The sequence below is a fragment of the Crocodylus porosus genome, unplaced genomic scaffold (assembly GCF_001723895.1).
Source record: "Crocodylus porosus isolate Cpor-Errol unplaced genomic scaffold, CroPor_comp1, whole genome shotgun sequence".
NCBI classification, from domain to species: domain Eukaryota; kingdom Metazoa; phylum Chordata; order Crocodylia; family Crocodylidae; genus Crocodylus; species Crocodylus porosus.
In genome coordinates, this window is record NW_017728918.1 from 66226745 (window position 1) to 66249031 (window position 22287).

Consider the following 22287-nt stretch of genomic DNA (forward strand, 5'->3'; position numbering starts at 1 on the left):
TTAAAGCACCAGGACACTGGGGCTGGGCGGGGCAGCCATTGATGGGGCTCGGAGAATGGGTGGGGATTGGGGGAGCAGGCAGGGGATGGGGCCTGGTGGGGGTCTCCCCATGGTCCCCTCCCACCTACTTACCTCTAGCAAAATGCCCATCAAGTGTCCAGAGTCCAGGACCAGCTCCCTGTGGTGGTGAGTGGGGACTGCCTGAATCTCCAAATCTCTGAATCTATTCAGAGGCTTTAGATTGATTTGGACTTTTTTTATTTTTGGTCTCCTGATTTGATTTGGATTCAGCAATTTGGCTGCTGAATTGGGCCAAATCTCCACTGAACTGAATCAGCAACCAAAACTTTGCATAGCCCTACTGTTTTCTCCACAGGATTTCCATTTCATTCAGAGCACTGGATGGATTGCAGTATTTAAAAACAAGCAGTTAGAGTATTTTGCATTTACCCTTATAGTTCAGAATGTGCTGCCCCATGCCTTCTTTCCTGCACACCATTCTAATCCTGCACTAGGAAAGATTTATTAAAAATGTCCTGCTTGGGCATATGTGGAGTGGGTGGCTCTGGGTTTTTGGTTTGATCTGCTACACTGCTTTTACCACTCCCATTTTTCTATCTCCTGTTGTCATTGTAAGGTTTCAAAGTACTAAGATTCTTGCAGCAAACTGCCTCTATTTGTGGCGATGCTGAGCTATGGTCTCCCATGAGTTTATATCGCTGACCCAGCAAAGTTGATGATCATCGCCTCTATGCTCATGGTGTTTGGTTGCGAGAGGACACAAACATTGGTGTGTTTGTCTATTCACTGGATTCAAAAGCTCTTTTGCAGGCAGTGTTGATGGTACTTCTACAGCAACTTTAGGTTAATCCTGTACTGTCCACATGTCAGCTCTGTGCAATAAGCTGGGGATCACAACTACTTGATAAGCCATGAACTTGGTTTCAGATCTGTTGTCACAGTCTTTGAACACCTGTGTTTCCCCAGGTGTTCAAAGGTGCCACTTGTACTTTTGAGGTGATGGTGTATTTCTTCATCAATGTCAGCCTTTTGCAAGACATGGCTTCTAAGGTACACGAAATAATGTTCTCCAGAGTCTCACCGTGCATCTGAATTACTGGGGCTGGGGACTGCTAATTAAAAGCTTGTTGACAGAGGACCTTAGTCTTCTGAATGTTACATGTCAGTCCCATATTCTTGTAAGCCTTGGTAAAGACATTGGTGACTGCACAAAGGTCTGCTTCCGAGTGAGCACACACTACAGCATCATCAACACGTTGGATGGAGCTCAAATGAGTGAGGTTGGGGAGGTCTTGGTTTTGGCCTGGAACCAGCTAAGATTAAACAACTTACTTTCCATCCATTTGGTAATTTAGCTCTACTGCAACTGGAATCTTGTTGGTGGTCAGATGTAGTGTGATGGTAAAGAACAAAGAAGAGTGTTCAGCAATGATGCAGCTTTGCTTAACTTCTATCACAGATCCCTTTGAGGTTAAGACGGATCATTTTTCAGAACCAGTGCTTGCATAGTATCATGAGGCAGGCAATGAATAGTGACTAATTTCAGTGGGCATCCATACTTCAGGAGGATCCTCCACAGTGCTTCTCAGCTGACAGGGATGAAGGCTTTTGTGACATCAAAGAAGGTCACGTAGAGAGGTTTATGTTGTTCCCAGCATTTTCCTGCAGCGGTCAACCTGTGAAGATCATGTCAGTTCTACTTCCTGATGCCCTAAACCTACACTGAGATTCTCAACAAATGGAAGGAGATGGTTCAGAAGGGTTCTCATAATGATCTTTCATGTGGTGGTCAGCAAGTTGATCCCTCTGTGTTTTCCACAGTCAGACTTGGCTCGCTTTTTGAAGATTATCATGACCATGGAGCCCATGAGGTCATCTACAACTTCCTCACCATTCCAGATCCTTAAGATGAAGCCAAGGAGCTGCAATGTGAGCTCCCTTCCCGCATCCTTTAAGTTTTCAGCAGGGAATCCATCAGCTCCAGATGCCTTGTCATTCTTTATCTACTTGATAACTTTTTTCACCTTGTCAAGGGTTGGAGGGATTCCAAGATAGTCTAACTGGGTGTTGCGGGATGGAATTGAAAACACTCTCATCAACAACAAAGTCCCATAGATTCATAGATGTTAGGGTTGGAAGGGACCTCAGTAGGTCATTGAGTCTGACACCCTGCCCTGGGCAGGAAAGACTACTGGGGTCAGACAATCCCAGCTAGGTGCTTGTCCAGTCTCCTCTTGAAGACCCCCAAGGTAGGGGAGAGCACCATCTCCCTTGGAAGCCCATTCCAGATTCTGGTAACCCTCACTGTGAAGAAGCTCTGTCTAATGTCCAACCTCAAACCTGCTCTCCGTCAACCTGTGGCCATTGTTCCTAGTTAGTCCAAGGGTTGCCCTAGTAAATAGAGCATCTCCTATTCCCTGCTGCGCTCCCCTGATGAATTTATAGGCAGCCACAAAATCACCTCTCAGCCTTCTTTTGCGAAGAGTGTAGAGTGTCCATGTCCAAGTGTGGCATCCCACAATACACTCTGGGTGAGACAGCAGGAGCTTCCTGGTATGGCAAGACAGCAGCAAGGCTAGACCCCAGATCCTTGCAATGGCAGTAGCAAGATGGTTACTTCTTTATTTTTTTATATCAGTTTCTGTAAATAAAGTGGCGTTTCCATGCTACAACATTCACCAAGATACTACAGATTGCAATCTCACTCACCTTCGCCCAGCTCAGTTGCTCCTTCAGGCACAAGCTACAGTGCTCAACCAATAACTATGTCTATGAGAGGGTTAACATATGGCTCTGCCCCCTTCTGCTTGCTGAGGCCAGAGACAAGCAGCAGTCATCCTGGCAGACAGAAGCAAGCAGACGCAAGAAAGATTCTTCCCTGTTTCTACTCCAGAAAAGTAAAATTAGCTTCCCCACTTAAGATACATACCTCAGTTTTGGAGGCCTGATTTTGGTAGAAAAGGTGTCTGTGGTATGCAAAAATATACAGTATTTTTCCATTAATTTTTTCATTCAGAACCGACTGTTGGAAGTCTGGTTAGCAGTATAGCTTTCATTGGCTAGAAAGGTCTACTCAATCGCTAACCATGGACTAGATTAATCTCTATGTTCCACAGTGAAGGCCAGGGTCTGATAAATCTTTCCAGGTTTCCATGTTATTACAAAAAGATAGAAAAGTTCTGCAAAGTTACTGCTGCCCTTTCTAATACACTGGACTCCAGCATGGCTTCATATGTGATAAGGTGAACATGGAGAGTTACATGTTTGGTTGGTACCAGATCTTTCAAAGTTCATGGCCTGAGACCAGTTGACATTAGTTGAGGATTTTCATACTCGTATTTAATTTGATGCTATGCAATGGTGATTTTTATTTTTAAAACTAGCAAAATGCCCATCAAGAATGACTGGGGGAAAAGGGGGTAGGGGTGGAACCCTGCAACTAGTCTCGCGCCCTCCTCCCACCACTCCAGGTCTAGGCCTGCTCCCCCCTTCCTCCTATTGCTCTGGGTCCAGCCCTACTCCACCCCCCTCCCCACCGCTCCAGGTCCAGTCTATCCTTGTAGGGCCTTGCCTGCATATGAGTGGCCCTCCTCTGAAACCTCTCAATATTCTCCGCATCCCTCTTGAAGTGCGGCACCCAAAACTGGATGCAGTACTCCAACTGTGGCCTGACCAGTGCTGCATAGAGGGGAAGCATCACCTCCCTGGACCTTTTCGCCATGCATCTGCTAATGCATGATACAAGTGCAGTTAGCCTTGTTGACCACTTCATCACATCGACAACTCATGTTCACCTTGGAGTCAACTACAATTCCAAGATGCCTTTCTACTGCTGTGCTGCTGAGAAGGTCATCCCCCAGCCTGTAAGTGTGTTGGTGGTTCTTTTTGCCCAGGTGCAGCACTTTGCACTTGTCTTTGTTGAACTACATCCTGTTTTGTTCTGTCCATTTTTCCAAACTGTCCAGATCTGCCTGGATAATTTCCCTACCCTCCAGTGTATTAACTTTGCCCCATAATTTGGTATCATCTGTGAACTTGGACAGGATGCTCTCTATGCCCTTGTGCTATTCAATGTCTTCATCAGCGACTTGGACTAGTTCAAGGACTGAGCCTTGTGGGACTCCACTGCCCACATCTTGCCAGGTCAATATCGACTCATCCACCACCACTCTCTGGGTGCGACCCCTAAGTCAATTTGCCACCCACCTGACCGTGTACTCATCTACATCACAACCTATCAGTTTATTTATGAGAACAGAATGCGATACCATATTGAAGGCCTTCTTAAAGTCTAGGTAGATGATATCTACCCTGACTCTTGCGTCTAAGCATTTTGTGACCCATTCTCAGGTTTTATGACTCTGCCCCTAAGTCCTTTGATAGCACTGCAAAAACGGCACATGTGGATGTCAGCAAGATGTTGAATCTCCTCTACCTCGTCTTCCCACCATCTGTTCTTCACATCACAAGTCCTCCTCTGGATCTCTGCCTTGGCTTTCTGGCGATTCAATTCCTATTGTTGGGAGTTGATGCTGTTCTGCCAAGCACGCAAAGCTTTGCACTTGCAGTTGATCAACTTGTGGATCTCCGGTCACTCTCATCAAATCAGGTCTTCATGTTTCCTGGTAGAGAATCTGGGCATCTCCACATGCACTGATGACAGTGGCTTTGAGGGCCCGTTATTCTTGATTCGAATTCAGTGTTTTTTGTTGAGGCACTGGTAGAAGATATCTTGCTTGATTGGGTCCTTGTGTCTTCTGATGCTGACCTTTAATTGGCATAGTTTCTGCTGCAGCTATTGTTTAGGAGCCAGTTTGAATGACATAACTAAGTAGATGAGTCTGTGACTGGTCGGTCCAGCAACTGTCAGCTCCTAGCATAGCTCAGGTGATGCAGACACCTTTGCACTTGTGGGCATGAACAACGATGTAGTCAATCACGTGTCAATATATGGATCATGGGTGTTGCCATATCTTGTGCCTGTTTTTTCTGGTGGAACAGGGTGTTGGTGATGGTGAGTCAGCGTTCTATGCATTTGGTCAAGAGAAGGATGCTGCTAGAGTTGACCTTTCCCGCTCCTTCCTTGCTGATGGTTCTGTTCCAGAGGTTTAAGTCCCTTTCGACTCTGGCACTGAAATCATCATGAAGAATATATCTGTCTTCCTCCAGAACTCCAGAAAAGATTCACTGAAGGCTGGCATAGAACAGGCATAGGCAACTCTCAGCACGCATACCAGAGTGTGGCACACAAAGGCATTTTGCTTGGCATGCCTGCCTTGGAGAAGGGGTGGGGCTGCACTGCCACAACAAGGATTGGGAGGCTCCCCTGTCATTTGTCCCTGGCATACCAACATCTTACAAGTCAAGGTTGTGGCTATTTCTGACACCGCCCAAGTTGCCAACCCCTGCCATAGAATTCATCCTTGGTTTCATCGGCAGCATCAAGTCGGAGCATTTGTGCTGATGACGGTGTACTGGCTCCCTGGAAGTTTAATATGTGATATTACTTAGCACCTGAAATGTTCAAACAGCAGCTCCCATTGACTTCAGGTGCAGCTCTGAGTGCTCATCAAGTCAGACCCCAGGATCTGAAGCGAGGCACTCAAAGAGAAAAGATAAGATAGTATTCCTCCTATTATAAGTTTAAAGTGACTTGTCTAGAATTACATAGAAGCACAGGTGAAATGCAGTTGTCTTATGTAGTCTTCCACTATGTTAACCATAATACCACTTCACTTCCTGTCTCATTTGAACTTCCCTGCTTCTGAACAAGTGAGAATGAGAATGGATTAGTGGTGTGGGGGAAGATGAATTCCTTATTAGGAAACTGATTCATTCCTATAGCCAGACCATCCGATGCTTATGTTGGAGCAAAAAAGGTTCCAAGTCTGTGGTGTCATCACCTAGCCTCTATAAAGCAGGTCAGAAGATGAATCTTCCATCACCTCTAGACTAAGAGCATGCACAATATCTGGAAGCCACTGGAAAATGGTACCCAGTGCAAACCTCAGGGCCAAAGGTATGCTTCGGTTTGCTTGCTGGTGTATGGATAGGGTGCGAGTATATGTGAGAGGTACAGATAGTGTTTGTGTATGGAAGTAGCAGAGGTGGCTTTGTGGACGACTGGTATGGTGTCATGTCTGTTGATTGCCTGGTGTTGTTGCCTGGCCTATGTTGCGTTCTGTGTGACCTGGATGGAGCCAGCAATGGAGATCACCTCAATAAAGGCCGTTGATTTGGACAGCGTAGCAGAGGTCCTCACCAGAATCTAACTCCAGTATACTTCTATATCCTACCTCTGGTGATTTGCAGCTGAAGGTTGCTTGAGTCAGCTCTCCAGACTTTCTACCCTGGGTGTGCCTTGCACGCAAGTAGAGGCTCAAAATGCTCTTGTGCGAGTATTGCCCCTCTCCTCAGGGTGTAAAGGAATAGGGATCCAATTTCTTCGGTCACAGGTGAAAGTCACTTGAGTCACTCTGTCCATACATCTGTGTGCTTATCAGGATTGTTAAGGATTTCATTATAATAGGATAAGATCTGATTACTTGTGTTATCTTTCTTCTTTCCTCTCCCTTGCCATTGCTGTTGATACTTACCTGTGCTTTAATAAACTGTTTATTTGTTTCAACTCACTTTCCCTTGTCTGTAAGTTTATTACTTAACCATAGTGCAGGCCAAGTCACTGGGCTAGTAAGGCAATAGGTCCAGCTATTTCGCCAAACACAGGAAGAGACAAAAATCACCCCCACTGGACCAGGTCAGCCACTGATTAATCCATTTTGATCAGATACTAAATCAAATCCGGCTCCAACACTTAGGTGGAAAGGGTTCTTATAGAAAACCAGCATGCAATGTGTAATTAAACCCTGCTTTGCAAAGGAAGTACATAATAGGGCCAAATTAGGGTTGAACAGGCAGGTTGTGTTCCCTGACTTTGTGATCTTCAAGGTGTTTCTGTACGGTTTCCCAGGTTTATTTCATAGACTCATAGAAGTTAGGGGATGGAAGGGACCTCAGGAGATCATCAGGCCCAGCCCTGCTGCTCAAGGCAGGAAAGACTGCTGAGGTCAGAAGACCACAGCAAGGTACATGTCTAATTGGCTTTTGAAGATCCTGCTTGGGAGACATTGCCACAGTGAGCGCCAAAAACTCCTGGCTCTCCCATGTGGACCCTACAGCTCCTTGGACCCCAGGGCCATGTCTCTACCTTTGAAGACCATGCACATGTGGCTCTCACCAATGCCTGGGGGGTCATGTCAGGCAGCTGACCCAAGCCAGGGGACTGCCTATCCCGGTCGAGGCTATGCCACTCCCCCACAGTGGGACCTGGGCCAGGAATGGTGTCACGGAGAGCGGAAGAGTTCCCCCTCAGACCTTCCAACCAGTGGATGAACAAGCTGAGGCTGCCGTGCTCTGGTGTCAGAAGTTGCCCCAGTGACTGCCTGGCCCAGAAGGCTGGTGGGCCATGCTCTCCCCTGCTTTTGAGTGCTCTTTTAAATAAGGCAACCAAATAAAACAAACCAGTTTCATCATGTGATCACATATCAATAACAGTTTGCATCATCAGCAGTGCTAGAACTGTTGAATATACTGCAGATTTCACTGAAGTAGAACAGGAGAGTAACTGATAACACTAACAACTTACTGCCATGCAAAGATAAAGCACCCCCTGCTAGTGTCGCTCTGCAGCACTGCAATAATTTGCTGATCATTCATTAGTCTACTGTGACATGAATTAGTTGATCAAATGAAATTTTTATCTCCACACATTGTTTTTGAAGATTAGGCTAAACTGCTTTAATCCATCTAGTACAGCTGTCCTTAAAATCACCTATTGTAAATATTGCTGGACTACAGAATGAAAGTATGAATGAAAGTATGCAACACGCCTACTGTGACCATTTTCTGTGGCCTTTAGCCTGGCTGTAGCAGAATAGTAAACACTTAGGCTGTTCATATTTTGCATAGTTCAGATTTAAACATGGTCTCAAACTTGGCCATGATTCTGTATACAAGTGTTTTTACAAGTATTACCATCCATGTAATGCTTATACAACAGCATGATGCTCTGTACAGATTAGGTCAAAAAATGACTCAAATCATCTCCAGTTTCTCTATTCCTTGAAACAACAGTATTCTCTTCAGACTGGCTGCTGTTCACAGTGTAGCTAAATGCAAATATGCAGAATACTTAAATATCCATACACATCATTCATATAGCTTAATGTGAGCACGGCTCGCATAATTACAACAGGATCGATTTACTTTATTAAGCATTCTATTCAGTTTCACTACTAAAACATTGTTACAAATTAGTTGTAATAATTTTTGAAAGCCGTATATACAGAATTTTTTTAATAATTTACCCTCACCAAATAAGCTATTTATAGCATTGCATTTGAATAAAATGTGCTATATCTACTACAATGAAATGACTATTCTAAAAGAATGTACCATCCTTTTCTGAAAGTAATTATTTAGCTTGGCATCAGGGAAAAAAAAAAAAAAAAAAGAAGTCTATACATTTTTTGGAAATTCAACATAAAAAAGTTACACCATTCATCTTTCACTGTTTTCTGAAACGAATAGCAATGACAAGTGAACATTATTTTTTCTAAGTACAGACCAAAAGGAAAATCCTATTAAACTTCAAACTGCACATTGCAATAAATATGTAGAAAAAATAAATCGTATCATATTAGAATGCTAAGGCTATGTTGAGTGTGTTCTGGCATTCATTGCTATGTATTGCCATATGAAAAGTAATGTTTGCAGGCTACTAAATAATATTACACCTGGATGTTCACTGGGAAAAGTAAAGTAACGTACTGTCAGATAATCTAGATAATATGGATTGGTCATCTCATGGGCAAAGTACAGAGGTTCAAAAAGCCCAAGGGACAATTGATTCAATCTTCACAAGTTAGTCTATACTGCATAGCTTGAACTGATAACAAACTGAACTGATGTTCAGTGTTTGGGTGGCTGAGATAGGCAGAAGTCTGCACTGGCCCAGACCATGAGACTAGGGGCACTCACATGCACCATCTTAAGCCTAAGTCTGCTAAACCAAGCCCAGTGGCAGCCCAGGCCTAACTGGCTGCTGCATAGCCCCCCCCACCATCAGACCCAGCAGAAAGTCTCTCCCCCGCATCTACCTCTAAGAGAGGGAACACATCACTTGGTCCTGGCCCCATAGCTGAGGTCTGCCTGGCATGGGAAAAGCCTCCACCAGGGAACTTTTCACCCCCCTCCCTCCCACCCTGCCTGCTCCCCAGCCCACACCCTTGAGAGGGGGTAGAAAATACATACACCTGGTCCGGCCCTAGTCCCCCCAGCAGGGTCGGCCCAGCATGGATAAAAGTCCCCACCAGGGGTTTTTTGCTCCTCTACAGCCCAGCTCGCCAGGCTGGGATCTGCTCAACCCTGCCCCCTTCCCAACCCGCTGTGAGAGGCAGCGGGCAGAAGGGTTTGAACACATTAGCTCAGCCAGGCACTGACCTCCCTGCTGCAGTCTGCCCAATTGGGGGGCAGGGGGGGAAGCTCCCACTGGTGGCTTTCCACTTTCCTGCCAGGTTGCCAGGCTGGCATCAGCTCAGTCACGCCCTGTCCCTGAGATGTGGCTGAGCTAATCCTTGTCTGGATCACTCTGGTATGCATGTTGGGGGTTTCACTGTGGGGGAGTGAAAACCTGATATGGGTTTTCAGTTGCAGTGAAACAGGTTTTCACTCCAATCTCCAACTGGGGTCTGCTTGGCATGGTGGGTGCTGGTACCAGGCCAGTGTGTTCTCCTCCCCATACCTCTCGCATGTGGGGGCTGCGGAGGAGGCAGAGCTGAGCTGACCCCAACCCAGTGGACTAGGTTTTGGGGGAATGGAAAGCCCCCGGTGGGGGCTTCCTCCTCCCCCACTGGGCAGACCCTGGGTGGGGGTGACAAGCCAGGCTGGTGCATTCCCCCCATTCTGGGATGTCGGGGGACTGTGAGTTAACTTGAAGTCAAGAAGGAATGTGGGACAGCAGTTCCATAAACTGGTTTTACCTAAATTAGCTAAGTCTGATACTGCCTCCATCCAGGTTTATCTTAAACTGGTTTTCGTCAATTTTGAAAGTGGTTTATGTGTACTGAACTTGTGTTCCATTATAGGTTTAAACCAGTTTGTGTGCAACTTCTGTCCTGGAGGCAAAGGCTGGGACTGATGCAGACCCTCTTGGAGGAAATCACTCTCTCAAGCTGATCTCAAGTCAATGCTCACACTCCCTCCAGAACATGCCAATGTTACTGAGCCTGGAAGCAACCTCTGAATGCCCACTCTGAGCAGGAGATACTTTTTCAAAGGCAAAATATTTCACAGCATGGGCATTTCAATTCTATCCTTTTTCCATTGTGGTCATATATGACAATTAAAAAAAATAAATAAGGAAACGCTGTTTGAAATGGATGGGGTGGACAGAGACAGGAACATCGAGCATTCAGAAAGTTTTCATTAGATTAACTCTCAAAGCTATATCCCACTGAGACAAGTGACAATCCAGTGCAAAAAGGTTCTCTTTCATCATATTTATTGGAGGTGAAGAGATTTTACCTTAAATCTTACACAGCTACTTCCTTGTGAAATTACTCTCCTTGCACTTAACACCAATTCTACAGTTGAAGCTTTTACATTCAATTTTATTACTTACTTGTACACCAGGTCCAGAAGCAGCTCCAAATGGTGGCCGCATCATAGGCTGCCCATATATAACTGGCTGCTGTGGCATCATGGGTACACCTGCTCCAGCAGGAGGCTGGAAAATTAAGTAGTTAAGGGTTTGGGTTTTTTTTAAATTTTTTAAATGAAGGATACAATAAGTGTCACAAATTGTTCCACGAACGACCCCAGGGCCCCACACATCTCCCCACTGTGCTGGCACTTGCCCCAAGAAACAGACCAAGGTTGCCCTAGAACAGCTCCCTACCCCAGCTCCATTGCCCTTATACCCAACTTTTGCAATACAGCAAGCTCCCTGTTGGGTTACGAAAGAAATGATAGGCTCCCCACTCTGTGGAGAAAACTAGCCTGGGGCATCACTTGCCCCAAAATCATTCTTCCCACAGGCAATCTGTAAGGATTCATTATGGAGGCAAAAATAATTACACAAGCAAACTGAACTAGAGGTTTGGAAGGCAGAAAAGCAAAATAAGAAAGGGTACTTCCTACCTCTACTGAGATACTTGCCAGTGTCCCCAATATTGAGTTTTTGTGCCAATTCTGCAAGCAGTGGCTGCTGAGGTCACTGAAAACCCAAAGCCTGAGATTTAAAGATCCTGATTCTCTCTTAGCTAGTCTCCACAAAGCCTCCCCTTACTACAAGTAATGTAACACTCATGAGTTCCCAGAACCTTCCAGAAAGTTCTGCTTTCCCTGAGATACCTAGAGCCCCTCTGGCTAACAGGCCATTACTTTCAGATACCTCTGCTATAGAGGAGTTGATTTACCCACTGCAGGCAGACTATGCCTTGGGATCCAATTCCTGAGGTACGTGTAGACATATGGGGAGGCTGCTGCCATGCTGCAATTACAGTGCACTGGAGCAGATTTGATTAAATCAATTAACTGAGTCTACTGGAGTGTGCTAATCGGTGCGCTTCCAGCAGCCTCTACATTTTGTGTATCAGTGTTCTCGTGCTTCAAAATGGTGGCAGGGCCGCTTTAACTATAGCTTGTCAAATGAGCTTTAGTTAAAGTGCCCCTATTGCCATTTTAGAAGCACGGGAACACTGATACACAAGATGCTGAGGGCACTTTAATTAGAGTGGCTCTTGGAGCCGCTCTAATTAAGCCCTCCCCTCCCCCATATTCCTGAAGCATGTGTAAAAATGCCCTTTTTGTTTGCCACTGGGAATGGCAGTTGTCCTTGCTCTAGACCACAATGGCAAGTGATAATTAGCAGGTCCGCCCACTCCAAGTTCCTTGGCTAAACCATAAAGATCTATATAGCCAGCGTAACAATCTATACAATGATGGCAGTCATGGAAACGGGAACTTAAACACAGACTTTCCAATGAGAACACGTGCCATATTAGTACAATAAAACGCAAGAAAATATTCATGACATGCTGTGACCCCCACTCCCGCCAAAATACAAAGTGGGGGGTCACAGCATGTCATGAATCACTTACCATTCCAAATCCTGATCCTGGCTGTGCAGCAGGGGAGGCACCTGCTGTTGGGGGAACAGCACTTGCTGGAGGCACAGTTCCTGCCTAAAAAGAGGATTCAGGGGAAAAAAAGATAAAGTAAACATTTCTATATAAAAAAAAAAAAATCAACTGTAACTTAGAATCAAATAGGAGGAGGGGCCTCATGTCATAGCTATTCTACAGCATAAAATCCCTCAACCCCCAAATGTGCATTTACCAGCATAGGTTGCGGGGTGGGGGGAGAAGCTCCCTAGTCCCCAGCTGCACTTATGCACATGGAAATAAAAACTGAGGAGCCAGGAATTTCCTATGTCCAGGTGCTACTTCACAGCCACCCAGGAAGACAGACGATGGGTGTACAGCTGCACACCAGCTTTTTAAAGGGTTTTTCCCTGATGCTGGGATCAGAGCACTCCAGCCTTTAGAAGGTAGGAGTGTGGCTGGGAATCCTGGCTCAATGCAGCCCACTTTATTTTCCCAAGCACCAAAAGTCTGACACGGGGGAGAGGGTCCTTAATGTCAGACTCACAGTACCCCACCCCCCCACCAGCACAGCTGGGGATGGGGGAGACCCCCATCCTCTGCTGCACAGCAGTGCCAGTTTAAAGAGGCACCCAGACAAACAGAAGACTGGAAAAGCTCCCTCATCTCCAGCTTCCAGCACTGGGCATCTCCTGGGCACAGGCAGCTGGGGATGAGGGATCTTTCCACATCCCCTGTTGCACATGTAGGACACTCCTTAAAACAGCACAAGCAACGGGGAGAAGGAAGAACACAATACCTAGCTGCTAGCACTGGGTAGTGTTTTAAAATGGGAAAAAGCAGCTGGGGATGAAGGAGCTTTTTCCCATCCCCAGCTGTACTTGCCCATTTAAAACAGCCACCCAATGCTGGCAGCTGTGGATAAAGCAGCTTTCCCCATCCTCTGCTGCTTGCTTAGGTGCTTCTTTAAACTGGTGCATGCAGTGAGGGACAGAAGAAGCTCCTTTATCCCCAGCTGCTCTTGCCCTTTCAATGAGCTGTGCAGTGCTGGGCAGGCGCATAAAGATGGGGATAGAAGAAGCCTCCTCCAACCCAGCATCCTCCAGGGATAAAGCAGGGCACACCTGGGTTTGGGACTGAGCTGTCCTCACTCCTATCCCACCAACTGGGCACGGGCTAATGTCCCTACCCCTGGAGCTGCCTCAGGATGAACCCTGATGTTCAGCTGAGATTCTATAGATGTAGAAAGCAGCCCCATCCTGATTTGGACCCAGTTTGTCTCCCATCTGATCCTCAGGATCAGGCAGGGGAAGGCTGTGTCCCAATACTCCAGAGCCACCTCATGGCCCTGAGGCTCACTGGGACCCTGCACCTAAAAAGCCTTTCCAGAGCTGCAGGGCAAGGCTCTAAGGTGTGGGTTCTGGAAAGTCTACTTCCCAATACTGACAAATTGGCTCACCACCAGCACTAGGAGCAGGGTATCTCCCAGCCAGGTTCTAGACCTGAGGTTACCCAGGTCCCAAAATCAACAATCAGCTGCCTGTCAACATCCGGGTGATGGCATGCCATGTTTTCAGTGTATGGTGTCATACAAACCAGCCACAGATATTACACATTGGTATTTTATGACATCAAAAATTCTATGAACATGACCCCAATTGCTATTTCTGGAGTGCTTAACACCCAAATTACACCAGAAACAATGTATGACAAGGGTCCTAGTCCTGGTTTATGGCCAGCTCTTTTGTTCCAAGTAGCCTCAATAACTATGCCTTAGTCTGAGACAGTCTTTTGTTAAGTTTGTAACGAACCTCTCTTTTGGTCACTCTGAAAATCTTAATATGGAGACTACCATATTGATAGCATGTTGTCTATTAAAACAACATGCTACACAGTGTAGAACAAATTGCTAAAGTGATACCGCTCAGTGTGTAAATATAGATGAAGTAAAATTTTCACAGCAACTACTGCAATTACTACCCTTTACGATTACAGTGAATACTAAAAGTTTGATTTAAAAGAAACTATTTAATCTAAATGCAAAAAAAAAAAAGTTATACATTTTGTTTAGATAAAAAAGGTCTCTTTAAATTCTGTCTTCCAGGCTTCAGATTTTTGTTCAGTTGCTCCACACATTAAAATGTGAACAATTTTCCTCCATCAACTCCTTCCATACATGGACTAAAACTGATTTGCAACAGGCCCTTTTGATGTTATGCCATGACATTTTCAAGACTGTTATTTAAAGCTGGTTGTCACTGCAGTGTTGAAATGTGCTCTGTTTATAGAAGGCTTCTTGTTCCTTCTCACAAAATCATATGTACCTATAAATATTCAAACAGGCATCTCTGAAAGCTTTACAGGCAGAAGGCACTCATTCAAGAGGAAGTCCCACTGCCGGTTCTAAAGTTCCAAGAAATTTATTACTGCTAAATACTGATCCCTGAGGGACACCTGAAACCCCTCTGGCTAAAGGGCCATTACTAAATTTTACAGTTACTAAAATTATTTGCTAAAAGTTTATTCAACAATTTTAAAATTGTAGTAGAGACTGCTAAAAATAAGACAGTAGCTTAAAAGAGAAAGTATTACAGCAAAACTACTTTTTAGATTTTGTCAAGAAGTTACATGAATTAGGAGGTTCTGTGGGAGTCAGTTCAAGCCTACTGTCTTGTGGGTGAACTATTTGCTGAGTGCAGGCAGCTACCTAACAGTGTAAGCAAGTGCCAAGGACAGCTGCTACCCACAGGGGCAGAAGCAACTTTCAGCTGGTGCCAGAGCAACTGTGGAGGCAGCCTCTCTCTCACCTTCAGGTCAGCTGCCCTAGTTGCCCTGCTCTTATTAGGTATCACTACATGCAGGCACATGTTTAAATGTTGAGTTTCAGTATTCCTTCAGGCAGAGAACCAAAGCATAGGAAAGCTTTCAACGGTGCCTGTATCTACCAACAATCACCATCAAGTTGTGACAGGTACAAATGCAGGCGAATTGTAGAAACAGGGGAAACTAAACTTTCTCTCACCTTATCTCCAGGAGCCCTGATCCTGGGAGTTGGAGAAGGGGAGCAGTTACAGTCAGTCAATGTGTTGTGACATATGGCTCTGAATTGTTCAAAATTTATATTCTTAATCCATGGCTGCAAAGACGTAGTCTTGAGTGGTTATTTTGTATAGAAATATGATGTCATGTCTAATTTGAATATTAAATTTACATATTGCTGGCTACATTAAAACCAGGTCTATTCCAGGTCTGGTTCTGTCATTTAAATCGTATAATTTCGGTAAAAGCAGTCTCAGATTCATCTATTTCAATTCCCCCCACTCAAACCCGATACTGGCTTAAAACATGTGTCACCTTGGATTCAAGATGCATGTTGGACTACTTGACAAGACTGATGCCTCAGTTATGTTACTAATGCTACTCAGCATCAAAAACTTTTCAAGTCTAGTTTGGGTTCTTTACATGTTACCTGAGGTATGACAGAACTGGGGCAAATGATTGAAATTTAATACACCCCCCCCCCGATTTATCAGAATATTTACTATTAATGAGGGACTCTAACAATTTATCTGTAAAATTAAAATTGGTCAGCCATTTATTTACATAAGTATGCCCCTGTGGTATTTGTTGCTGTTCCCAGCAAACAATTTCCTCTCTAGGTCCTACTGGATTCTACCCCACTACTGCATAAGTAAGTTCTAGATTCTTCAAATAATAGTATTACAAAGAAAAATGTAATGTGTCATTCAAGCTATAAGGCCAGTTATAAACTGATGCAGAACAAATATGTACTTCATACCGTACAAAACTAATAATATCTGTCTTGGAAGTGTGAACATATTATTTGATTTTCCAGTTTCTCCACCTGACCCTCCACTTCAGCTGAAAGCTACTGTGTTAATCTGTTGTTAGTGACAACCAAGACACTTTCCAGAACAGTGATACAGCACTCATTTGTAGAACAACATTGTTTCAGACTTCACTCCTTTGAAGTTCAAAGCAAGCTTTTCTCCATATGTCTACAGATTCAGGTTTTTGATTGAGCATCCATTGAATTGCAACATATTCTGTGACGGATGGGTTTAATTCTCCCACATGCTCCCCCCCAGAGGCACCATTAGATTAGGTTCTAGATAATATTTCATGTATGTTCACAAAAGGTGCAGACAGACGTGACAATTTTACCCCATATGGCCACAGAAAGCGATCTATGGCCCAGATTAAATACAAGTGCACAGCTGTAGACCACTTAAAAATGGCCAATTGGGTGAAAATCTGAATTTTCATTGCATGAAGATTCAGTTTAAAACATTTCAAAACATAGCATCTTCTGTAACCTGTCATTGTTTTTAGAATGGGAGGGGGGAAAGGGAGCAGAGGGACTTTGGTTTGGGGATTTTTCAGCCCCTGCTAGACGGTGGGGCTCTCCTGAGGTGGGGGGCGAGGGGACGCAAGTTCACCCACCCCACCCTCCAGCACATTTTACCAGCTCCCCAGCCAGAGCTCTTTCTGCTCCCTTTCCTTCCTCCCATTCTGAGAACAGCCAAGGCTTGTAGGGGGCTGGCAGGGAGACAGGGCTATTGGCTAGGGAAAACCAGCTGCAGGCTCACAGCCAACAGCTAGATTCTCCCCCGCCCCCGGAACCACTAGTGAACTTCTGTTTGATCTGGTGGCAGTGTATTCATGCAAATTTAGGGGTCACAAACGTGTTGAATGGCTACATGGACCATTTTGATTTGCAGAGCACCACAGAACACATGAAGGTAGCAACAGCAGTTCAAGACTTGACATTGGAGATAGGTGTTCCTTTAGTTCTGTGATGGCCAAGCATAGTTGTTCACTCCTATGACTACAAGAATGCAATCCAAAAAAGTACAAACTGAAGATGCTTTTAAAATGGGGATAACAGCCCCACTATGAACTCTCCCAAAAGCTTGCAACTCTTCACACAGACCAGTAAAACAGTTAATAACCAGGGATCCTGGTTTTCTCCATTTAAAAAAAAAAAAAAAAAAAAAAAAAAATCACAAATTCTCCAATTAGAACACACAAATGCTCTGATAAAAAACCCCAAATCCACTTCCCCCCCCCCCCGAGATTAAAATGAAAATCTATGTATATAGTGGCTATCAGTGGAACACAATGTTTTATTTCATAGACATTAGGGCTCGAAGGGACCTCAGAAGATCATTGAGTCCAGCCCCGCCGCCCAAAGGGCAGGAAGTCAGCTAGGGTCATAGGATCCCAGCAAGATAAGCATCCAATTTTCTCCTGAAGGTGTTCAATGTAGGTGCTTGAACCACCTCTGATGGCAGGCTGTTCCAGACTTTGCGGGCTCAGACAATAAAGAAATTCTTTCTTATGTCCAGCCTGAAATGGTCTTGCAGTAGTTTATAACCGTTTGACCTCATCATCCCTTGGGGTGCTCTACTGAACAAACGTTCCCCCAGATACCGGTGGTCACCCCTGATAAACTTACTGATATATTCACAGTTGTAAAGCAATTTGGAAGCCCACCAGTGCCTCAATCACTATAACAAAATAAATTCTAAATACTTTTATATTTTGGCATTTGATTTTGGTTTTTATCATGGAAAACCAGAGCTCCCCCTGTCCCCTTCACTCATCAGAACATGGGTCCAGCTGCAGCCGTTTCTTCCAGTGCTTGTAGCAGTAAGCAGCCCTGATATGCTGATGTTCTGCCTCTGCCCATGCTGTTGCCCCTCACTCCCAACCCACAGCTCCCTGGCCCTGATGGTGCCCCTAACTTCCGACCCACAGCCCCGCTCCCCTGAGCCCTGCACTTCCAACCTGCAGCCCTGTCCAATGTCAACCCTGCTGGTGTCCAACTTGGAGGCCATGCCTTGTTTCTCTGCCTGCACCAGCCCTGCCTATGCTGGGAACCAAGGAAAACCCTGCACAAGTTGTCCCTTAGTGATGGCAGGGTCTTTGTTGCCCAGCCACTTCAGAGGACTATGTGGGCGGTAGCATTATTCATCATTGTCTGCTGCCACTCAGTTATCTGCTTATACACATAGAAAAAAAAAAGGTGCTTTACTTTCAGCTTGCCATGTCCCCAAGCTGAGTCCAACACATAGCCAAAAGATGCAGCGAGTTAAATGGATCCGGTTCACCCAGCATCTGTACAGACTGCATGCTTTAGTAGGGCTTTTATCTAATAGCTGATTGAATCTAAAAAGACCTGCTGAAGCTCCCAAATCGCTAGACACCGCAGAACTGGGTCCAATGAATGCACTGCTTCTGGGAAAGCACCATTTCCCTGGCCCCCAATAACAGGAGGCAGCAGCATAATCAGAAAAAACGAGGGGAGGGGGGCAGTGAAAAGCAGGCTGGCAGGGATGGGGGTGAGCCTGATGACTGGGGGAAGCATGGCGAGTGCTTGTTGGGCACACGTGTGTGCACAGCAGGGGGGAGCGGGGAGCCTACCAAAGTTGAACTCAAGACCCTGGTTTGGGGGCAGGGGGAACAGGTGTGGTACCTTGGAAGACGACCTGTCACTGTCCCCACCTGCTGAAGAGCCACAAAGGGCTCTAGCCCCAGCTGTGCCTGGAACCTTTCACAACCCAATGCCTCCTCCTAGGCACTCTTAGTCCATATCCTCCTCCCTCCCATCACCTCTCTGCACATACTTGCCAGCAGGTACAGGAGGCAGCAGAAGACACGCAGGCAGTGGGCGGGATCTATGGAACAGGGCAGCTCAGTGTATAGACTCTGGCCAGCAAGAGGAAGTGCTCCATACCATCGCACTGTCCCAGTCCTGCCACGGTGCACATGCACAGGCACGCAGTGTCCCCTGCCTCCAAAAATCACCCTCCCCCACTCCCTTCAGCCCCAAACAGCCCCTTGCAGGCTGAAAGACTGCCAGCCTGCAAGGAGAAACCCACAGGTTTCCCACATTTTTCCCCCTTTAATGAGAAGAGCCATGATTTTTCCATGGCAAACGGAAAATCCAGATCCCTAATTATCAACTAGTATCAACAAATTATAATAATAGTTAAGTTCAAGTTAGTAGCCAGAACTGACAGCTTCCACATCTCAGTAGGATGCACCAGATGCATCCATTCCCACACTTTTTAAAATATCTGACAGCAGTGAGCCATATTCTGAAACTGCTCAACCTGACTGATGCCAAGAGTACTTATCACTAAGCCATTTCTTATGCAACTAGTACAACAGCTTGTGAATCAAGTATCTGTTCATAATGATGTTCTAAGATACGAGAACAGGCAGTTATACAATCTCCAGGGATCTAGGTTTTCCATTTGCCACAGGAAAATGCAAATTTTCTCCTTTAAAAGGCGAAAAGGCTTGGGAAATAGCAGGTTTCCCCCTGCAGGTTATCAGAGTTGCAGCCTGTAAGAGGCTGCTTGGGGCTGGGGTAAGTAGGCAGTCAGAGGAAGGTGGCACTATATGCATGGGCATGTACACACATGCATGTGATGGCCAGGCAGCGTGGTGGAGAGCAGCTTCTCGCAAGTAAGTCTGGGGGGGCGGGGGGTGGGGCACATGCCCCCTCAGATTTGTGCACCCACAGCAGGGATAGGGCTGCAGCCTTGCCAGACCAACATGGGCAGTATCCCTGTGTCAGCCACACTGCCAACAGCATGAGGAATAATGGACCAGTGGGGGGGAGGGGCAAAAGCATGCTGCCCTCACCTCCTCGCACCACCTGTTGTTCATGTGCTGGGCTGCAGCTTTAGCCCATTGCCATGGCTCGACTGTTGCCACGCCCCTGAGGCTGTGGCTTTACCCTGGATGGGTAGTGGGGTGGGGAGCAGTGCAGGTGGCTTGAGGGAAGTGGTGGTGGTGGCAGCCAGGGCTGGGCCATGGTGGTAGGATAGAGCTGTGGCCTGGGGTGCAAGCAGTTGGTAGCAGGAGGTGGTGCAGGCAGTACAGCCCCCCACCAGTCTGTTACTCCTTGCATTGCTGGCAGTGCAGCTGCTGTAGGGATCCTGCAATGAGTCTTACTGCCCAGCTCCGCCCCCCTGTGCCAAGTCCCACCTGCTGGGCTGTGGAGGCAGCTCATGCCTGTCCAGCCAGGCTGTAGCCCTGTGTCCCACTATGTTCCTTATGATGTCATCTATGGTCAGGTACTCCCCCTGCCCCACACACGGGGTGGCTGGGGCACTGCAGGGTCAGGAGTGAGGGACACCAGCAGGGCTGGGGCGGTGGGAGCAGGGTTCCCTCTAAGCTGCAGTGTGTGCAGACATGCTTATGCTGCACTGCCAGGCGGGCCTGCAGGGCCAGGCATGCTGTGCAGCTTAGAGGGAATGCTGGGTGGGAGGCTGTAGGTCAGGAGCAAGGGGCACATTGGGAGTGAGGGGCACCAGAATATCAGGGCTGCTCAGCACCAAAAAGGAGTGGCGGGGCAGGATGGGGGAGGAGGGATGGAGCCACAGCTGGACCTGCATCCTGGTAAGTGAAGGGGGCACGGGGAGCTCTGATTTTCTGTGATACAAAAACCAAAATCCAAGGCAAAAATATATAGGTAGGTGGAATTTATTTTATTTTATTATAATGTTTGAGGCACTCGGTAGGCTTCCAAATTGCTTTAAAATTGTAAATATAAATCAGTAAAACATTGCGTGTATTCAACTGTCACACACACACACGTATGTACAGCAGTTCATCATAGAAAAATGCAGGGTTTTTTTTAAAAAACAGATAATTTTGGATTTTTAAACAGAGAAAACCAGGATCCTTGTACATCACTAAATTTCTGTTCAAATCTTAAGCCAGCTGCAGGACTATTACTGCAGTATATGCAAGACGCAGTTAGTACTTTCAAATTTATGTCAAGGAGCTTCATAAGCATAATTAGTATATTTTTTAAATAAAAAGTTGACCTATATAATGGAATATTGCCAACCTTTCTGGTAAGAAACATTAAAGTTAATACATTCTTCAAAAAGCCATACATTGTACTGATGCTCATCAGAGCATCAAAAGGTTTGCAGTGAAATATTTGATACAAATGTTTTTTAAAGAGACAATGGTTGTCATGGGAGACTAACTACCCGGACATCTCATGGGAAGAGTGCTCGGCTAAATCTGAAAGGTCACAAAATTCTCTCACGTGCATGGATGACCTTTACCTGACTCAAGAAGTCTATGGGCCAACAAGAGGCAAAGACTGCTCGACCCGGTACTGGCTACAGGGGATGACCTAATCGGCGACCTAGTGAGCGATAGGAAGCTGGGTGACAGCGACCAAGAGCTGATCACCTTCACCATCCGCCGTAAAGCTGGCAAGTCAGTCAGCAACACGGAAGTCCTTGACTTCAGAAAAGCCGACTTTGACAAGCTCAGGAGGCTTGTCAGTGAGGCCCTAAGGAACCATGACCCCAGAGGGGAGGGGAGTCCAGGAAGAGTGGTTACTCTTCAAGGGAGAGATCCTCAATGCACAAGCTAAGTCTATTCCATCTCGAAGGAAAGGCAGCAAGAGGGCACAGCAGTCCCCCTGGCTCTCCAGGGACCTAGCAGACCTCGTGAAGCTAAAAAGAAAGGCCTACAAAGGATGGAGGATGGGATTCACCTCCAAGGAGGATTATTCTGCACTGCTCTGGTCCTGCAAGGAGCAAACCAGGGAAGCCAAGGCTGCAACTGAACTCCAACTAGCTTCAAGCATCAAGGACAACAAAAAGTCCTTTTTCAGATATGCGGGGAGCCGGAGGAAAAACAAGGGCAACACTGGACCCCTGCTGAACCAGATGGGGCAACTGACAACTGACGCCCAGGAAAAAGCCAACCTATTTAATGGGTACTTTGCGTCAGTCTTTCATCAGTCCCATGGGATGCCCATGCCCGCTATGGGACAGGGAGGTCCGGGTGGGGGAGATTCCCTGCCCTCCATCAATGCTGACCTCGTGAAGGAACATCTTGAGAAGCTGGATACCTTCAAGTCAGCTGGCCTTGACCATCTACACCCCAGGGTACTCAAGGAGCTGGTGAGTATTATAGCCCAGCCCCTGGCACGGATCTTTAAAAACTCCTGGCACTTTGGTGTAGTGCCCAAAGACTGGAAGAAGGCCAATGTGGTGCCTATCTTCAAGAAAGGGAGGAAAGTGGATCCGGCTAACTA

General features: G+C 46.2%; 1 protein-coding gene across 1 annotated transcript in view; it reads right to left on the bottom strand.

Moving 5' to 3' along the window:
- The window catches only part of SNAP91 (synaptosome associated protein 91), a 136679-nt gene that overhangs the window by 4217 nt on the left and 110175 nt on the right, over window positions 1–22287 (bottom strand). Inside the window, exons 25-26 of the mRNA XM_019538166.1 lie at window positions 12183–12266; window positions 10703–10807 (exon numbers count right to left, since the gene is read on the bottom strand). Coding sequence (XP_019393711.1) covers window positions 10703–10807; window positions 12183–12266 — 189 coding nt within the window. The remainder of the gene's footprint in view (window positions 1–10702; window positions 10808–12182; window positions 12267–22287) is intronic.